The sequence below is a fragment of the Nilaparvata lugens genome, chromosome 1, assembly GCF_014356525.2.
Source record: "Nilaparvata lugens isolate BPH chromosome 1, ASM1435652v1, whole genome shotgun sequence".
Classification (NCBI taxonomy): domain Eukaryota; kingdom Metazoa; phylum Arthropoda; class Insecta; order Hemiptera; family Delphacidae; genus Nilaparvata; species Nilaparvata lugens.
Genome location: NC_052504.1, coordinates 23,039,412 through 23,058,900, shown reverse-complemented (window position 1 = coordinate 23,058,900; position 19,489 = coordinate 23,039,412). Strand labels below are relative to the sequence as shown.

Genomic DNA, 19,489 nt, shown 5'->3' with positions numbered 1-19,489 from the left:
AAAGCTTTTCAGAAAAGTTTATTCCTTATTTTTTTAGGCGGCTTCCCTTTAAAAACGCAGTTCCTTAAAATGGGAGCATAGTCTCCTCTTTTTTTGTTGTATTGTAGCTGTATATGTTGCTATTTCTTGACAAATCCCTTTTCCTTAGATAAATTAATACCACCTGATTAATATAAAAAGATAATCATACAACAGTAACAATAAAACAACTTGAAAAATATTCAATTTATTTTATCCAAAAATGTGTACATTACATAATCAATATAAGTGTAATCTGAAATATATTATACATAATTATATAACAATAATAGAAGTAAATACACCCTGCATGGTTGATTAGTTCGTGTGCAAGAATAATGAGTCGTTATTCAACGAAGACAAGAATTTAAAAATAAAATGGTAGAGCAAAAACGATTCTCCAAAATAAAGTTTTTAAAAATAATTATAAATAATATCAATCAATAAATTTTGTTCAGCGGCGTTCATTTTATATATAAGTTGTTTTTCAAAGTAGATTTTCATTAGTATTTTTTATTTTGTATTTTTAGCCGGTACAATGTTTTGTAATATTATTATGTTGTGCGAAATAAATTAATTTTTGGATTGAATTTTGAATATTTATATTAAATAAGGAAGCGGATATGGAAGTTTTTGTGGAAATAATATTTTTATATGTATTTTCACATGTATAGGAAATATTATACATAATATTTCATTTTAAAACATTACACCACAGTTAAAATGATTGAATAAATACATATAATAATATTATATACGATGTATAGTATTTCTAAGTTGGGAAAAGGAATGGTTCAAAGTTTTGACTCAGTTAACCAACTGAAGGATTGCGGTTTTCTGTCAGCCGTTGGATTGATTAGGACATTGATGATGGTAGGTTGATCAACAATCTAGAAAAAAAAAGATTTAATGAATAGGTTATCAATCACTTATCTACTTCATTCATACCTCAACAATTTGACAATAGATGTAGGTAATTTTGATGAAGAGAAATTATCATGAAGTTGGCGACGAAGCTGGAATTATGAGGGTTTATCTATCAATAAGGCCAAAACGCATTTCCGAAACTAGCTACTCATCTTCCTGCAGATTCAATGATTATTTACTGAATTATTTTTTTATCTTGTATCAAGATGATCCAAAATAACGGGAATTTGGAAAAAAACATATAACAGAAGTGAAAGAGGAAAATAATGTTATTTATAACTAGCAAATAACCCGGGCTCCGTAAAAGTCCAGTTAAAAACTTGGAAAACTGAAAACTTGACCGCTCGAACTACTGAAATCTTGAAGAATCTAAAATAGGCATATAACCATCCTCGGTAAATTAAGAATCTATATGCAAAATTTCAAATTAATCAGTCTAGTAGTTCAGACATGATGATGCGTCATTCGTAAATTTTCTATCCTTTACGTGTATGAGCCAATTCTCTCTTTATTATTATAGATAGATAATTGAAACTACTCCCCGCTTTACACTTCCTTCGCCGCTCCACTATGATTTGACGCGTTTCACTAAATGCATTATTTAGAGCCTCCTCATCTACCTTCCCCGCTCTACTGTTTTATTACCTTTAAACACAGTTTATGGATCACATTGATCTCCCTTCCTCATTACTCATCCATGAACATACATGTATATAAATAGGGAAATTAGAAACGGAAAATTGAATTTGATACAATTAATATTTCATACTACTCACTAAAAAAATTGAATTATTTAATAAATACATTATTTTTTCAATAAAACGATAAAAATATAAAATTTGAACAATAAAAATAAATGGATGTTTTACCTTGAATGCTTCTTTAATAACAGACATCAAATGAGGAACGGTAGTGACAAAGAAGCCTTTTCCACCGAACATTTCAACCATCTTTTCGTAATGCACAGAAGGAGACAAGCTGGTAGGTGGTAGCCTGAATCCACATACAAAACACAATTTCACTTAATACTGTCACAAAGCAAAATTGTGATGAGAAAATATTTCTAAATAATTTTTAAATATTATTAAAAGACGTTCGACAATCAGGAAGCTGGCTGACCGCGGAGATAAGGGGGGTACCGATGGCGCTGGAGGTACTCATTTTAGGACGGTTCGAAAAAGCTAGTACAGCCTAAGATTGCTTCACTCCGCCGGGGGCATTCTTTCGCTGGTCAAACAGTACATTGGAGTAGAAAGCACCTAAACTTTGATGGTGACAACGGGGAGGGGGGGTGTGGGGGTTATGGAATACCCCCCACCAAATGGGGGTCCGTGGGCCCTCCCCCGGAGAATTTTGAAAATACCTTCAATTTGGTGTGATTTGACGCAATTTCCACTTGAAAACAAACATTCCATTCAAGTTTTTTTGGTGATCAGTAGGCCACTTATTATTTCGATTTTCACTTGAAAATTTCATAGAGCAATGGGGTTTTGATTAAATAACAAATAGAATGGGATGGAGTAGAATTTTATTAGTCATTCAATTGTTAAAAAAAGTTATTTTGTAGAAGACCTAGTCATTATTAGATAACAAAGTAGAATGCTTGAATTTTGGCTCCAATGAAGCACCATTTCAATCAAATTTACAGGTTTAGTTTTAACTTGATAATTTTTTTTTCAAATTGATATAATTTTTACTTGAGTGTTCAAACTTACATTGTTTTGGGGGATAAAACGTTTTGTTTTTCAAATATTAGAGGGATGTGTCCCTCCTGTCCACGTTGGAAACTACACCCGTTTATCATAACTGTGAAATTTCCGGGTCGGGGGAACTCTATAGAAGAAGCTGCTGGAGCTTTGTTTAGGGATATGCATGAAACTGAATAAACTATAATCAACTAGAGCAATATAAGCTATAATAATTTTTTCATTATAATAGATGGCAAAAAGTAAACTAACTTTGAAGTGCTATCTATAGTTTCTCTATCCCCTGCTATCTAGTCCCTACGCACCAGAAAACTCACTGTCTATGAGAAAATAGCTCATTATAATATTATCATTGCTATTGCAGGACTATTCTTTAATCCCTTATATATGTCTCTACTCATATAGTACAATATAACGAAAATTAGATGCTAATTTTTGTGACTGATGCAGCCACAAAAAAATTCAGGTTCCATTTCCGGGGGGAGGGATACATCCCCATGTGTGTATTTGTGTTTTTTATTTCTCAAAATATTTTAATTGGTATTAGTACTTGAACTTCAAGTTTATTCTGAAACAAATCAGAACACCTATTAGAAATGGAAATGCAGATGATATCGGAAAGTCCGAACATTATCTTTTACTGTTGAATGCAAACAACAAAAATGCATTATGTGAGCATAGTCCTCATTACTTACGAGCTGGGAAGATTTCCACTACTTGCGACACTATTCCATGTCTCACTATCCAATCCACTGTATATTCCATTATTATTCACAATCAGGATTATAACTGGCAGTTTATACCTAAGACAACCAATACATTTATTAGGACAATATTATGCATTTCAATTCAGTTTATTTCCACATAAAATTACAAGTTTGTACAAAATACACCAGTTACAATAAAATAATATGAAGATTAATTAAATGAGTTATATGGGTATTTTATGGGTTTATTCAATTTGAGCTTGAATGTAATTTATTCATAAACCAATTGAGTACGTCATATAATAAAGTAAGCAATGAAATTATCTTTACACTGAACTGTGAAACTTGAATGTACTATAACACTAAACAAATATAAAACTGTTAGTGATGCTAATTAATTGAATTGTAATTGAACTTGGAACTGTAATACTTTTCTGTCCCACTACCTTATGCTACACTGAATTTATTGATTTTCAATATCTATAAGAAAATAATAAGTGTTGAATTTCAAGAATAGTTTGAATTATCAAGATTTTTTATTCTTCAAGAATTTATTTAAATTCTTGAAATGTAACCTTACAAATTGGTGGCACATATATTCGACATTTTATAGATTGTCATAAAATATCTCAGAAACAACTTTTATCTATTAATCACAATAAGTACTGTCACTTGTGGAGAGGATCAACAGCCTCAAGCTCAAAACTGTTCTTTAATTCATACAGCACAGTACAAAAATATAGGTTATAAAAGATTCACATTTCGAATTGAATGGATAAAATAATAACTGAACAAAAGTGGTGGAGGTTTACCTGAACAAGGTTTCAATTTCCATTCCGGAAAATCCAAAGGCAGAATCACCTTCGACACACAACACTCTCTTGTGAGGTGCGTTGTCCTGGCACCAGAGCGCGGCTGCTGCTGCGAACCCAAGCCCAACACCCATTGTACCAAACGTTCCTGCATTCAAAACAATACATTTCAACTGCTAGAACTAAAAAGCACAGTAAAAAATAAATAAATTGTATATGATAACAGTTATCTATTATTATATAAGATTCAATAAGATGATATTCAAGATCATATTATTAGACATGGAGAAACAAACAACAATTTTGGAAGTGAAAAATGCAATATCCAAATTTGCAGTACATACTTCAAATAAGTTTGAATAGAATACAGTCTAAAGGCTGGATAATTTCTAGATTCATGCAAATGTCAACTAATCAGACACAGTGGATAATATGAAATATCAATTGATAAGGAATTATACTCAACAGTTACCTGCGTCAAGCCTATGGCGAGGTAAATTATTAAAGAGCATTGTCCTTCCAATATCCATTGTATTTGCACCTTCACTTACAATAATGCAATCTGAAATTATAAAACAAAGCTGTGACTTGTTATTCAAATAAAGGATTGAGTTGACTCCCAATATCATAATATTAGACATAAAATAGTAACACATTTTTTGTTATTTTAAATTAATATAACCTAATGGTGAAATAAATTGAATTGGAATGAATATGACAACTTTTCAAGAAATTTAATGTTATGATAGAGCATGGGAACTCAAAATTAAACTAAAAATTTGAGATTCACATGAGATTATAATATACTAAAGGAAAGATCCTGTCAAGTATGATTTCTAGTACAGAATATTATTCCTTAGTTGAAGAAGGTTCAACACCCCGATTTCACAAATCTACTGCTTTTTCAATTATCATGGAATTGATGTTCAAATTCATTTATTTGCCATAAAATTATGTACAAATTGATAAAATAAATATTCTCAATTACAAAATGGCACTACCGGCACAGAACAACTTGTGCGCCAGCAGTGAGTTTGAACAACTAGGTATGGTAAACATGTCAATAGAAAAGAAAAATAGTGCTTATTGCAAACCACAAAAATAAATAAAATTACGGAAACTAGGTCACATACCAATCTTTACAAACGATAAGACAAATTACAACCAAATGACAAATTAAAAAGACAGAAACAAGGAAGCTATGACAAATAATATTCAAGATTTATAATACAAGATTAAAACATTACATAATGAAGATAGATAATTTAAAATAAACTATATTTTAAAATTTGAAGCACTAAATGAATTATACTTTTAATACAAGCTTCCATCACCACTGAATTGAGATTGAGTATTGAGAATTGAGTATTCCATATTTGTTATTTATTCCATTGAATGGATAATAATTATAATAATTATAATTATTATAGTTACCATTTGGTATAGACTGTTGAACATGATGGAACACTGTATAATAGTTCAAAGGCGTAGACGTATCCATGGACATTGCCTGTATGAAAACAATTATTGAATGTTTTAAATTTGGATCAGGATATTATTGAAAATAAAATAAAATCATTCCTGATAAGAGGATCCGGACACCTAAATTACTTTCAATGGTGAATTCCTCTACAAGAGATTATCGATAGGAACATGATCCCAAAATCCAAAGGGCAGATAATCTTATATGTAAAGTGTTTGGTTTACCCTCCCATTACTAGTGAACATCAATTACGAGAAAATGATGGTGGTGATGACTATTGAAAATATAATTATATAAATGCGTAAGTTGTTAAGAAGTTATATAAAATACATGATTCATTAAACAAGGGCTATTGGGAAATGGGAATGTTGGGTTGTAGAGCAAGTGAGAACACTCGAGAGGTCAATGCACCAATATAAGTCAAAAGCATGAATATACACACACATAAAAATAAATTTATGGCATCTATAAAGAGTAAATGTAATGATGGTAATGATCACACTACGAAAAATGATTATTTGAAAATCAAATGAAAATTTTTATGAGTAATTGTTATGAAAAAAATCCAAACACATTCAGTGTGTACTAACTTGTGATGTAGTCGCTTTTTTACTTAGGGACTAAGTGGAATTTTTCCACCCAAAGCACCCAAGAAAAAACGAGGACGAAAATTTTCCTGAGGAAGAAAAAATACTGTAACAATTTTTCCTACACCTTTTCTCCTACAATTTTTTCTACTCCAAATCAATCACTACAAAAATGAAATATATTTACAGCAACTGAACTTAAGCTTGCAGAAAAGTATTCAAATATCACCTGTTTTTAAGCCAAAAAACAAGGCAATCACTGGGAGATCAGAGCAGTCATAGTGACTGTATTGATATAGATGATGTTTGATTGTGTGGCTAAATTCCTATCGGTTCATGTTATCTAAATGGGGGTATTTCTGTGTTGTAGTTTATTTTAGTCCCACTGTTTTATACCCTATGGAGAAAACATAGTATTTTAGATTCAGTTATAGGGAGTGAAATATGACACTAAAAAAAGACTAGAAAAAAAAGATTTACATTATAAAGCATTGCTCACCTTGATTATTTGCTGATTCGACTCGCACTTTTTACGAAGGCTGGACCACCAAGAATTGTATTTTGAGCTATTATTGGTAGACCAGCTCTTGGCCCGTAGACACTTTCTCAACTCAACAGCCGTGATTCCAACATCAGCCAGAATTGCTGCACCCGCTTTCACACTGTTATTCAACTCCTCTGCACAAATATCGACCTGAAATTTGAATACAAAATTCTAATTCCAATAATTACTACCAACATGTAATACAGATAATAATTTCCGATACAAAAATAATTATACCAGAGAAAAATAATGAAAGTAAAATTCCATTCTAACTTGAACCAACCACATTCCAATACAAAATAATACCAATAATTATAATACCAGAGAAAAATAATGAAAGTAAAATTTCATTCAAACTTGAACCAACCACATTAACTCTGTGACTCTCCAATAATGAAAATAATTACAAACACTTCAACTGATTTTCTAAACTACAAAAAAGTATCTATCCGACAATATTTTTCAATACTTCAATTTTTGGATAAACAATTAGGATCACAATATTTGGGCAAATAGCAAATAATATATCCCATGGTATACGGCGTCTAGCTTACGTTACAAATTTCAATATTAACACAAGCCGATAAACCTATAGTGAGGTCCACTTTATAATGGCAGTGGATAAAGATAGGAGAATAGCGATGCCGATTCTCTCCATTAATTAATTATATTTCTACACCGTCAAAAACATAATTGGCATCGTTGTGGACCTAGAAAAGGGTAGTACCACCGGCTTTGTCGAATTATAGACAAGGATAGCAAAACCAAAGTTGAAAAAATACTGTCATTATAACGTGGACCTCACTATAGTAGTTATTTTTCGTGAAGGTATGTGACGCTCATAGGCCAGTTTCACACGGCAGAGTCCTCGCTCCTGGAAGATCATATTTCTTATTTTGCAGCTCTCCTGTGCTTTCACATGGGGATCTTACGAATAAGCCGACAGATCTAACAACTACGCCGACGTTTTAAAAATATAGATAGAAGATTTCTGATTTCGGATTTAGATTCAGCGACCCTAAATTCTTTAAAGCGTAAGTCCCATTCTCAAAAACACCCGAAAACAAGATAGTTATAGCTGTTTTTAATATAGCTTTCCATTATCATATGATTATATAGTAAACGTACTAAGATAATAATACTCCTGCCTCACAAAGGGACAGGCAAAGGTTTCAAGAAGTTTTTGAACACCTGAGAAGTTTAAACATAAACATTTTTAATTTTTCAAAGTTCTAGTTTTCCAAAAAAATATTGAACTTTGAAAAGATGAATCCAAATATGAAATCATAATAATCATCTCCACTCATCACCCAATAAAATAGAAGGAAAAGGAATGTTGTACAGTAAACTTCACTGAATTTCAATTGTCATTCAACAATCCAATTTATCAGGTTCAAATCGTTGAATATCACTTTAAATTCCCAGCAATTATTGATTATTTATTTTTAACAATCAGAAAAATCTGTTATGAACATACAGTATAAAAATTGTGCTGATCTGAATCGATCTATGGTAATAATAGGAATTGAAAGAATAGAAAATGTCATGCCATTCCAAGTGATGTCTGTGTATTAGAACTGCTGAGTGGATAATGCATACTGAAAAAGTCATGAATAGTTTAGACCAGCCTGGCGACTTTGATGTTTTTGAAACCAGAATCTTGTTTTATTTCTATTAAAGAATGATACGGAATGAAAACCATGTATCATAGTACAAAGCAGTTCGATACTTTGTATCATGAGTAAGATTAACATAATCATGGCTTGTCGATTTTAGTCGCTGAGCTAAATCCTCAGTTTTGCCATAATACGAAAAGCATAACCATTGTACCAACTATTCTAAATTATCGTACTGTATTTTGTGAAGCCATGCTTTGTTAAAGCCAGTTACTCAGAAAGCGTTTTTTTGTTGTTCGATGTTTTGTCGTCCTTATGAATTCTGTTGAATCAAACATAATGTTATTTAAGTAGTTGTGCTGAACCTGGTAGAATTCATAGGAACGGTAAAAAATCAATTTTGCGAAAATCGATGTACATGTAACTGGATTTAGAAGATCAATACGATAATGTGTTCTATCACAATTTAATCACAGAAATGTTTAAGTGAAAACGTTGGGCGCAAACCTTCTGCCATGAGGAGACAAATAAATTTATGAAAAGCTTGATAGCTTGAATAGTGATCTGATATTTGTTACACGTTTTTAGTCTAAGACATAATATGTCAGATAAATATCCTACAAAATTTCCTACAAGAATACAGTGTAAGTTGTATTATAATAGTTACAGTACTTACGTACTGTATAGTACTGTACCTGTTCGTTTTTACCGTATAATTATATATGATAATAGAAAGCTTTATTAAAAACAGCCATAACTTCCTTGTTTTCGGATATTTTCGAAAACGGGACTTACGCTTTAAAGAATTTGGGGTCGCTGAATCAAAATCCGAAATCAGAATCTTTCTATCTTCATTTTCAAGAAAGATAGTTTTTGAGAAAAAGTGGTGACCGGAGAGACGTAGAATCACCATGTGAAAGCGACGATTTGTCCGCTAGTATCTCGATCCAAGCCGGTTTCTGCTTGCCTCGAGGGGAAAAGACGTGACAAAAGGAGGTTTCTGGCTAGGAGTCACCATGTGAAAGACACGATTTGACTCAATGTACTTCGACAAAAAAACGTGAACACTGTTCAGTGTTCAAGTTGCACGTCTCCTATCGTGTGAAAGTAGCCATACTGTGCCGTTCTTACACTCTCACCCGGCCAAAACAGTAATAATAGACAGTAATCAGCTTGATTTGACAAAAATCGGCTTGAAATTTGGAACATAAACGTCCTATACCATCGGATATCTTCTCATGCTATTTATTATCTATGCCTACGCCTACAAAAATAATCTTAAATTCATATTTTTATCCAGATCTGAATAAAACACCTGATCTTCCGTAACTTCTTAATAACAAAGCGAGTAAGCGCAGCAATTCTATCAACATTGAAGAAAGATTTAATCTTGATATTTTATTAACAATGAAGAAACCTTTTAGAACTATCCGGTGCTGTTTATGTGAAGGGCCGTGCGGTACCTCTGGCCAAAAAATAGTTTTCAACTCAAGAATTTAGACAAATTTTGAAATGCTTTTCTTTACCCCCACATAGCCTTTAAACACATTTTTGAGGCTACAATTGGTAATTTTTCCAGGGGACAATGAATACCCCCCCCCAGACACGCCAGAACGTTTTGTACCGGAACCTACATTGTTATAAAAACAGCGCTGGACTATAGGTTTCTATCAAAATTTGGTAGAACAGTTTTGGACAAAGCATGTTGTTCCTTCCCCAATCAGTAGTATGATTTATGTTTAACTAAATGTTTAAATGGGTTCAATATTCGTTTTATTTATTAAATGTATGAATGAATGAAATAATACAAGATGACTTATTGACAAGCTCAAATTTGAACAAAAACAATCGCTACCTGAATGAAGAAGGTGTGAGGAGTGTAGCGTGGAGGTCGGCCAAAGTGAAGCATCCAGTTGAGCCGGGCGCCAAGCAACAGAATGACATCAGCTTGCTGCAAGGCGAGCGTCCTCGCCGACGCGACGCAAAGCGTCGAGCTGTCTGCCACGACGCCTTTACCCATCGGCGTTGCCAGGAACGGCAGTTGACACTCTTCCACCAGCGCTCGCACTGCCTCTTCACTCCTACTGTAAGCGGCTCCTGTCAATCATTATCAAATGAAATTAAAAAAAAAAAATAGTAGACAAATAATAACCACAAAATTGCATCTAATAAAATAGCTGCACTGGACTAGCACGAGATTCAAGAAAGGCACTGCTTACAAGATGTAAGAGAGATAACATAAGAAGTTATTCAATGGTATAGGGCGTTTGTGTTCCAAATTTCACTGTCAATTCAAGTGGATAGTCTTAGTAGTTCATTTTCGTGAAGCTATGTGACGCTGGTAGTCTCTCATACTGTGTCGCTCTTACACTCTCACCCGGATAAAACAGTAATAATGGACAGTGGTCGAAAGTAATAGGCTTGGAATTTGGAACATAAACGACCTATATCATGGGATATCTTCTTATGCTATCTTTTCTCTATGATATAACTAAGATCGAAAATAATAATATCGAGTAACCTGGCTGGCTCAGGTCTGGTGTCAGAGTTTTCAAGTCGCAAATGATCAATTCCAGGGCCTCTGACATGACCTAACGCCTGTTTTTTAGGCAGCTGGGAGTGACACCTTAACGTGTTAATTCGAAACACGGGAGTAGCCCGAGAAAAATATCTTGCCCGGGCTGGGATTCGAACCCGGGCCTCTGGAATATAAAGCCAGCATCTAATCCACTCGACTACGGCCACTCCGTCGAGTTCGACTTTTAACAATCATTCTCCTCACTATACTCATATAGGTGGAGTGACTCCAAACAGAAATGCACTTAACAAAATTATCCATTAAAAAGAAGAGAAGTTCCATTTAATAGATTCACGAAGTTAGAAAAATCCCCTCTTTTATATTCAATTGAAATGATCTGATTGACTTTTTAGAATAAACATGTAGTACAATAAAAAAATATTAAATCGACAATGATCAAGAACTTCTAAAATTATTTTTCCTGTTTCGGTATGGTATGGATTATGGTTGACGAAAACTATGAAACTATATTCTACTTTTCTCAACATACATAATTTCACAAATTTATTACTTTTAAAGGAATATCACAACATTCTAAAAACAAAAGTAAGTTAAAACATTAAGTAAACTAATGTTATATCATATATTTTCAATATTGCTAAACAATACATAATCTGCAATGGAAATGTGAAAATGTGATACAATTTGAGCTAAGCTGAGTGATGAGGTTACGCAAAAATTACATCGAACGATAGACTATGCAGAAATAGCTCACATTGATTGATTGAACGATTGTCTTCATTAAGGGCGGAGTTAGGACTCCAGGTTTTCTCTGCCACACAGCAGATATAACAAATATTACGACTGATATATAGTGCTTGTCATTAAAAATTGAAGTTTCAATAAAGAAAGTTTGTATGATGGATACATCCACATCTAGTATTGTCATCTGGTCATGCACTACACTCTGCAGTTTCTAATATTCCATTATTTGATTCACAATAAATGTGGTATAAACGTGCTTCTAATTTTGTCACATCAATTATTCGAGATTCATATGATATCTCGTAATTATATTTATGTTAAGTGAATATATGTCTGTTATACATTTGTGGATAATTTTTTTTTGTTATACTATACTTTTATATTTTTATTTATGATATCATGTACTTATATTTATGTTTAAAAGATAGATACATTTTTGATATACTGTAGGCTATGTGGAAACCAACTGGGGTACAAAGTACACAGCCTATCTTTAATCAAGATTTTATTACATTATGACTTTAAATCACTTTGCCACATGAATCATTTCCTCTTCAGTTCACTTATTAATTTTTTTTTCAAATTTATTTCTCAAAAAACATACACAATTATAATAATATAATATTATAACATCTAAAAATAATACAAGAAAAATACTATTAAATATATAAAATGATCCCAAAACTGCAGTGTATATTTTTTATGTCCATCTATGTTTAAGGAGTAGCCTACAAGGTAAAACCTGTGCGTAGACCTATTCAATATAAACTAAGAAATTAAACCAAAATAAGAACAAAGATTAGTGGAATTTACACACAAATATAATTTTGTAGATTAAATTAGATAAAAGTTAGTAACACACAATAATTATTATTCTATGATAAAAAAAACAAAACATAAAAACAAGAAACAGTTGGTGCTTAGAAGATTTTTTCTTCAGTTTTATTTGATCTTATCCATTCCTCAATCTCGCAATTTAGTTTTTTGCTCCGGCTTGTATTGGCAACAAAATGAGTAGGAACAAGATTTATTATCCTCTGTGATATGTAAGTGAATTGTTTTCTGCATACATTCAAATTCATCCTGTCTTGATGGAATGTTTCTCTAATAGGACGTAAATTTAAATTCAAGTTTCTTTCACGAAGAAGAAATTTATTTTTATTCTTCTTAATATATATTATCAAGTTTTTTATGTACAGCTGTCGAACAGTTAGTACTTTGAATCATTGAAAAGATCGCTTGTAGGATAAAGTCTGGGTTTGCCTAGAATTGTTTTAATAATATATTTTTGAATTATGAAAAGTTTTTCAAAATGTGTGTTCAAGGCTCCACCCCAAGCTCTTATTCCATATTGTAAAACAGCTTGTGCATAAGAGAAGTAGATTAATCGAGCTATTTTCAAGTTATTTAGTTCTCTAATTTGATGAAATTCATATATTAGAAATTTTATTTTTAAACACGTGCTGTTTATATGAATATTCCATCTCAGATATGGATCCAACAGTATTCCCAGGTATACTTTGTCCTTTTTTCGAATTTCAGGACAAAAGCAGTGATTTGTTGATTGTTGACAATTGCAGTTTACTTGGTGTATTTCAATACTTTCTATTTCATGAGGTTGTGTTTGGGCATTGGGTGAGAAAGTCATGAATACGCTTTTAGAAGCATTTAAAGTAAGCAGATGTTCATCGAGCCATGATTGTGCTACTCTGAGACCATTTTTTGCGCTAAGGCGCACGTCCTCCCAGGAATTGCCAGTGAAAGTGAGAGCGGTATCATCAGCAAAGGATACGATTGAGCAGTTCCCAATGTCAACTTTAAGAAAATCATTAATATAAATTTGGAAAAATATTGGTGATAAAACAGTGCCTTGAGGCAGACCATATTCAGTAAGTTTTTAATTACTTAATAAAGTATTCAGCGTAAGTAATAGTAGTTGATACCGTTCAGTTAGATAACTATTGAATAGTTTGAGAGGTGAGCCTCTGATTCCAAGGTGTTCCATCTTCTCTAATAATCTTGACTGAGATACAGTGTCAAAAGACTTTGCCAAGTCTAAGAAAGTTGTTGAAGTTTTCTTTTTACTGTTGAAGTTTTCAATTATTCTTTCCAAAAAGTCGGATATTGCATCTTCTGTTGATATGCCACTCTTAAATCCATATTGATTTCTATTGATAATTCTATGTTTATTCAAATAACTTACTAGTCTCTTTTTTATAATTTTCTCCATTATTTTAGCGAAATTATTTATTTATTGGGCGATAATTTGAGGGGTTTGATTTATCACCTGATTTATAAAGAGGAACAACTTTAGCAACTTTAAATAGTTTAGGAAAATAACCTACCAAAAAACATTTATTTATTATCATTTTAAGAGGCTCTACAATATAGGAAGCTATTTTTTTCAGACAGGCAGAACTTGAATTATTGTCTACTCCAGGAGAAGAGTTACTTCTGAGAGAACTGATTGTGTCTATTATTTCATCATTGTTTGTATTAGCCAAATAAAATGAATTGAATGAGGGGATTGACGAATCGGCATGAGTACGTTGTCTAGGGCTGTTATTTATTATTTTATTAGCATATAATTGACCTACATGCGTGAAATGGTGGTTTAGAACTTCGGGATTTATATTGGGTATTTTTTTATCTCGTTTTATATTCAATAGATCATTGATACACTCCCATGTCTTTTTCGAATTGCCTCTGCTTTGGAGTAGAATATTATTATAATAGTCATACTTAGATTTTTTCATCATGTTGTTTAATGTGTAACTGTAGTTTTTATATAGTGATTTGAGAAAGTTGTTTTGAGGCTGTTTTTTTAATTTCTGATGCATTTTATCTCGTTTTCTTATTGACGTTATTAATCCTGCAGTTATCCAAGGCTTGAGAGGCTTCGTCCCTTATTAATTATTTCTCGTCGAATATCAGGAGAACATTCGATTACCCAATGGGTGTACTCTCTCTTTCTTACCTACTTTAAATAATAGGTTGAATTCTTTATCAAATTTTTCTTTATTTATTGTGTTTGAGAAATTCCTGTTGAATATTTCTATACTTAAATCACTCTGGCTCAATTCTTTAGATACATTATATATAATTACTCTAGGTTTTTTCAACGAAGGAGTACTAATTTCTAAATCTTTATCATTAATTAGTTTGTTTCCTAAAACTTTTACCTTGTCCTCGGATGGGTCCATCACCAATAACACTCCACCTCCACGTACGTTTACCGCTTTTTTAATTTTCAGTGATTTTTCTTTCGGAATTGTTTTTTTTAAGTTTCTCTGACTTTTGCACTGCTTTCACTATCACTTCCTGTTACCACTGCAGGCTTCACTATCACGATGTTCTTCTTCTCGGTTATCTTGCGCACTATTTTTTTTCCAGTCACTAACTTGTTGCTGCTGCTGTTTATTTATTTTAATTGGAACTTGCACTACTTCTGCGAATGATCTTGTAGCAGTAGTAGTGGGTGGCTGTCCTCTCTTGAAGTCCGATGAGAGCTGGTTTATGCTTTTTTCCAATTTATCCAGTCTGCATAGAACTTCGTTCTTTTCTTTCTCCTGGGTTTTTTTCCTCGTTTCAACTCTGGTTATGATCAATGCCAGCTTGTTGCACAGAGCACTGTATTGATCAAAATCCGCTCGAGATAGCTTTTTTTCAAATGTCTCACTGCCCCATTTAATGAGATCGGAGTAAAGATCGTGAAGAGTTCCCACGTCTTCCAGTAAACTCTGGTCCATGATTTTGCTCGCATTCTGATCCTCCAAGTTGATGAAGCTGTATCTCTCCGAATATTCATCTTCCTCCTCAAACTCTGGAGCTAGAAGAGGTGGCTATTTCACCGGTGTACGGAATTGAGATCCCGAACTATCCATAATTGAAGTTTTTTATGGAAATACACTTCATAACACTACGAATACTTTTCAACTGTTATAGTTTAAAGACAATAATTTTATTATTGCTGACGGCTAGAATACTGTTAGCTAATTCTACAATAAGACTACGCTGGCACTACGATGTCTACGCTACCGCGTTCGGCTGACGACTGAAATTATCACAAATAAGTCAAATGCATAGTGACAGAATTATTACCTTTTCCAATAATGACAAGTGGTTTTTCAGATCGCATCAATGCTTCGACTGCAGTTGAGATAGCGGATGGATTTGGTTGGATGAGAGGAGGTTCTGGACACTTATGAGCTGTCACTATCTGAGTGAGTGAGGTCTGCATTTGTAAGACATTGCTAGGGAAATCCAAATAACAACACCCTGAAAAACACAAGAAAATAAAATTGTAAGCCAAACATAAATTCTGATTCTAATTGTTTATATCCTATTATACAGAGGAATTTTCAATTTGTATAGTATTTAAATAAGAGCAGTTGGGAAAGGCGGCGTAAGAATATTTAGTACATGTTATTATTGTCACAACCATTTATTTACTAGAGGAAAGAATAAGAAATTTATAATAAAAAAGAGGTTGTGGCCAATTTAAATTCATACTCAATAGGAAGAAAAAAAGTGAATCTCCAAAATCATAAAAAGCTTTTCAAAAAGTATATCCAAACAACAAACAATCCAATAATTTAGCAAGTTAATTTTTATTCTGTAAGAAAATAATGTACAAAAATACTACAATTTGTTTGGTCATTATTTACATGTTTATCTTTATTCCTCTTGAAGAGAGTATATTCATTTAAATATTTTCAACATTCTTCATTTTAAATTGTATTATTGTCAGTATAAAACATGATTTGAATGAATGAAATAGCTAATAACCTGGACGCCCATAGGTGGCTAATCGGAATGCTTTTTCGACATGCTGTGGAATGAGAGCCGCACTGGCAGGCCTGGCTGCATACTTGCAGTAGGGACGGCTCAACTCAACCTGTGGACATTCCTGAAATCCTCCCAAGCCTTCGTGATCCTCAGGACAAGAGCCACCAATTACTATCAGCGGCCTACAAAACACCACATACACATATCTCATATCAATCAACAGTGGACTAAACCTGGTAAACCATACTAATTTTGATAACCATACCAAGAATTCGGTATGTTTGAAAATACTTACAGCCAGTGCTGTGAGTGAATTATGCCGCATCCACATGTTGTCACAATGCTTACAAATGACTTCCAGCGCCAGAGTGTGGATGGGTGGTTGGCCAGAGTTGACTTTAGTCGTTGGCTATCGCTCCGATTTTTGTCGAGCGAAGGCCAGCCCAGCTAAGGCCAGCACTGGCAAAACCATTCCATCCACACTTGTCAATCAATGCGCGCTGTTTCTTGTTTTGTCGTCTGCTCTGCTGTATTTTCGGTGCAATTGAGTTGCTATAGGCCTAAATGTTATTATTATTATTGCGTTACTTTTCATAGTTTTTATTAGCCTACTTTATACAGTGTTCCCTAGATAATAATTTCAACATCCAACTCCATTTTCATTTTGCCATCTTGAATTCGGCGCTCCGTGTAGCGGGAGCTTGCCGATACTGGCCTTGAATGGGCACTGGGCACGCAGTGTGGATGCTAAGAAGAAAGTGGCTTAGCTTACCAGGTTAGACCAGCGACTGGGCCAACGTGAGAAATAGGCATTAGAGTACTTATATTTTATAGAATGTACCTAAGGTTCTAAGGATATCTTTGGAAGACTTCGGTATGAAAGAAAATTCAGTTATAAGATAGACCTTTATGAAAGAAAAATATATGGTTAGTGAAAGTGATCTAGATCCAATATCCAATGTCGTGATCAAGGCCAGGTTTTCCTGGATAGACCGTGTCAAGTGAACAATAAAAACTGTAAGCAGTATCACAGTCCAGCAAAGCTCTCACTAAAGAAATCTTCCAACATTTGATAAATATATATACGGTGAATTAGTTTACCATCCATTGACTTGTGCGTTAGCCATTCCCCCAAAGCAATGCAACAGTCCAGGTCCAGAGACAACAAGACAAACGGCTGGTTTACGGGTCAGATAGCCAATCGCTTGAGCGGCATAACAGGCCGCTTGCTCGTTTCTCATGGCAATGAACTTCATACCAGCTTGTTGAATCGCCATTCCAAGTTCCACCACTGGAATCCCAACAATCCCAAACACATATTCGATCCCCTATAAATGAGAAATTACTTGACTGAAAAATATTATTTCGAAACAAAATTAAGGCTTATAAGCTAAAAGTATCTGCATTATAATACTTGCAGTAATACAATTGCAGGGTATCTCACGCCTTAAGTACCTAGATATAAAACTATCTTCTAGACAGTTGTAATACATATGTCATAATAATGATAGAATAATTAATATTTACCGGTATGCGGTACCTAAGTTAATTTCAATATCCTCAGATTTTCAATTTTTCAGAACTTTTTCAATTTGAAAGATTAGTCTAAACCAAAACACAACTGTCTAAAAATTAGAATATTGGTGATTTAAAATGTTGCGGTGGATGATACGGTAATTATTTTTTTACCTGAAGCCACAATATTATATTAGGTAGCCTGTACTATAAGCCTAAATTTTAGTAGGGTAAGCAAAACCATTTAAAATATCTTGAGAGAATGACCTGAAACTTACTGTATATTATTAATTAATTTACCAGTAAAAGTCAATATAGCCCAATGTTTAAATCCAGCAACTAAGCCGGCAAACCATGTTACTTGTTTAACATCTTAAAATAATATTATAATTAGGTACTAACCAACCTGCAATTTGAGATTCTCCACTAAAACAGTATTTCCATCCATAATGATAATATTAACAATTTCTATAAATTCAACAAAAACCAATATCTCACCAACTATGCAACAATAGAAATTAACGTTTTGTGTAAGAGTTTTGCATAAGTAAGAATTTATTACATTACCGTACACGGACAAAACAAAAAGCTAGCCTATATGTACAAGAAAAGTTTTACGATTCACAAGTTTTCATAATAGGTTACTCAATATTGTTTCACATTAAACTATGCCTATAATAAAATGTCCTTTTTCATGAATTATTATGACTGAAGAGACTGAATGACTCGCATGTTTTTGTTTGGAATCTTTGGATCAAATCAAAATTCTTATCACAAGGGATGGGTATCGATAGATGTTTGGAACCATTAGAACATCGATGTTTAGAAAGATCAATGTTTTCTCTGAACATCGATTTTTACTATTCGATGCTTAGACATTGATGGTAGAAGGTCGATGATTTCCCAAATAAAGATTGATATTAATATTATATATGAATTTATAAACAAATTTTTCATTCTTGTAATTGTTCTATAGAAAATTGAGATTCCACTTTATTATATTTCTGATCAATCCCAAACTTTACGTTTTCATTAAGTTATAGAATAGACATGGCTCATTGTATATTCATACTGAAAGTCGATACCAAATCCACCCATCTTGACGTCACAACAGTAACGTCACGCATCGTAAAGAAAATATAGAAAATTTTTTGAGTTTGTTGAGTGTTTGTGGTGTTTAACTTACATAGTTGTTAAACAATGCATTTTTGTTAGCTTGGTTGTGACGTCAAGATGAGTGGATTTGGCAGTAGATGTTGGCTTCAGAGGCTAGACTTCCCAACGTGTCTATTCTATAAATGGTCTGAGGTTCCAACCTTAGACCAGTTTATAGAATATACATGGCCAATTGTATATTCATACTAAAAGTCGATGAAGCCAACATCTACTGCCAAATCCACCCATCTTGACGTCACAACAGTGACGTCACGCATCTTAAAGAAATTATAGAAAACTTTTTTGTGTTTGTGGTGTTTAACTTACATTGTTGTTGAACAATGCATT

At 33.1% G+C, this 19,489-nt stretch overlaps 1 protein-coding gene across 1 annotated transcript; it reads right to left on the bottom strand.

The window, feature by feature from the left end:
- Positions 1-206: 206 nt before the first annotated feature.
- Positions 207-18,756, bottom strand: LOC111047026 (2-hydroxyacyl-CoA lyase 1). Its single transcript, XM_022332693.2, has 12 exons — positions 18,393-18,756; positions 17,573-17,799; positions 16,472-16,653; positions 15,785-15,961; positions 10,256-10,497; positions 6,740-6,934; positions 5,605-5,680; positions 4,643-4,732; positions 4,171-4,318; positions 3,347-3,454; positions 1,815-1,938; positions 207-908 (listed from the first exon to the last, which is right to left on the bottom strand). Exons 1-12 carry the CDS (start codon positions 18,432-18,434, stop codon positions 813-815), a joined length of 1,707 nt encoding a protein of 568 aa, XP_022188385.2. The 5' UTR covers positions 18,435-18,756; the 3' UTR covers positions 207-812.
- Between the last annotated feature and the right edge of the window lie 733 nt (positions 18,757-19,489).

What these genes read in the sequence shown, in the direction of transcription:
- LOC111047026 (XM_022332693.2), bottom strand. Translation starts at nt 18,434, where the DNA reads ATGGATGGAAATACTGTTTTAGTGGAGAATCTCAAATTGCAG. An exon ending in AGCCACCTATGGGCGTCCAG is followed by an intron (nt 15,962 to 16,471) that starts GTTATTAGCTAT and finishes TGTGTTTTTCAG; the next exon opens with GGTGTTGTTATTTGGATTTC. An exon ending in TTATTAAAGAAGCATTCAAG is followed by an intron (nt 909 to 1,814) that starts GTAAAACATCCA and finishes TTTTTTTTCTAG; the next exon opens with ATTGTTGATCAACCTACCAT.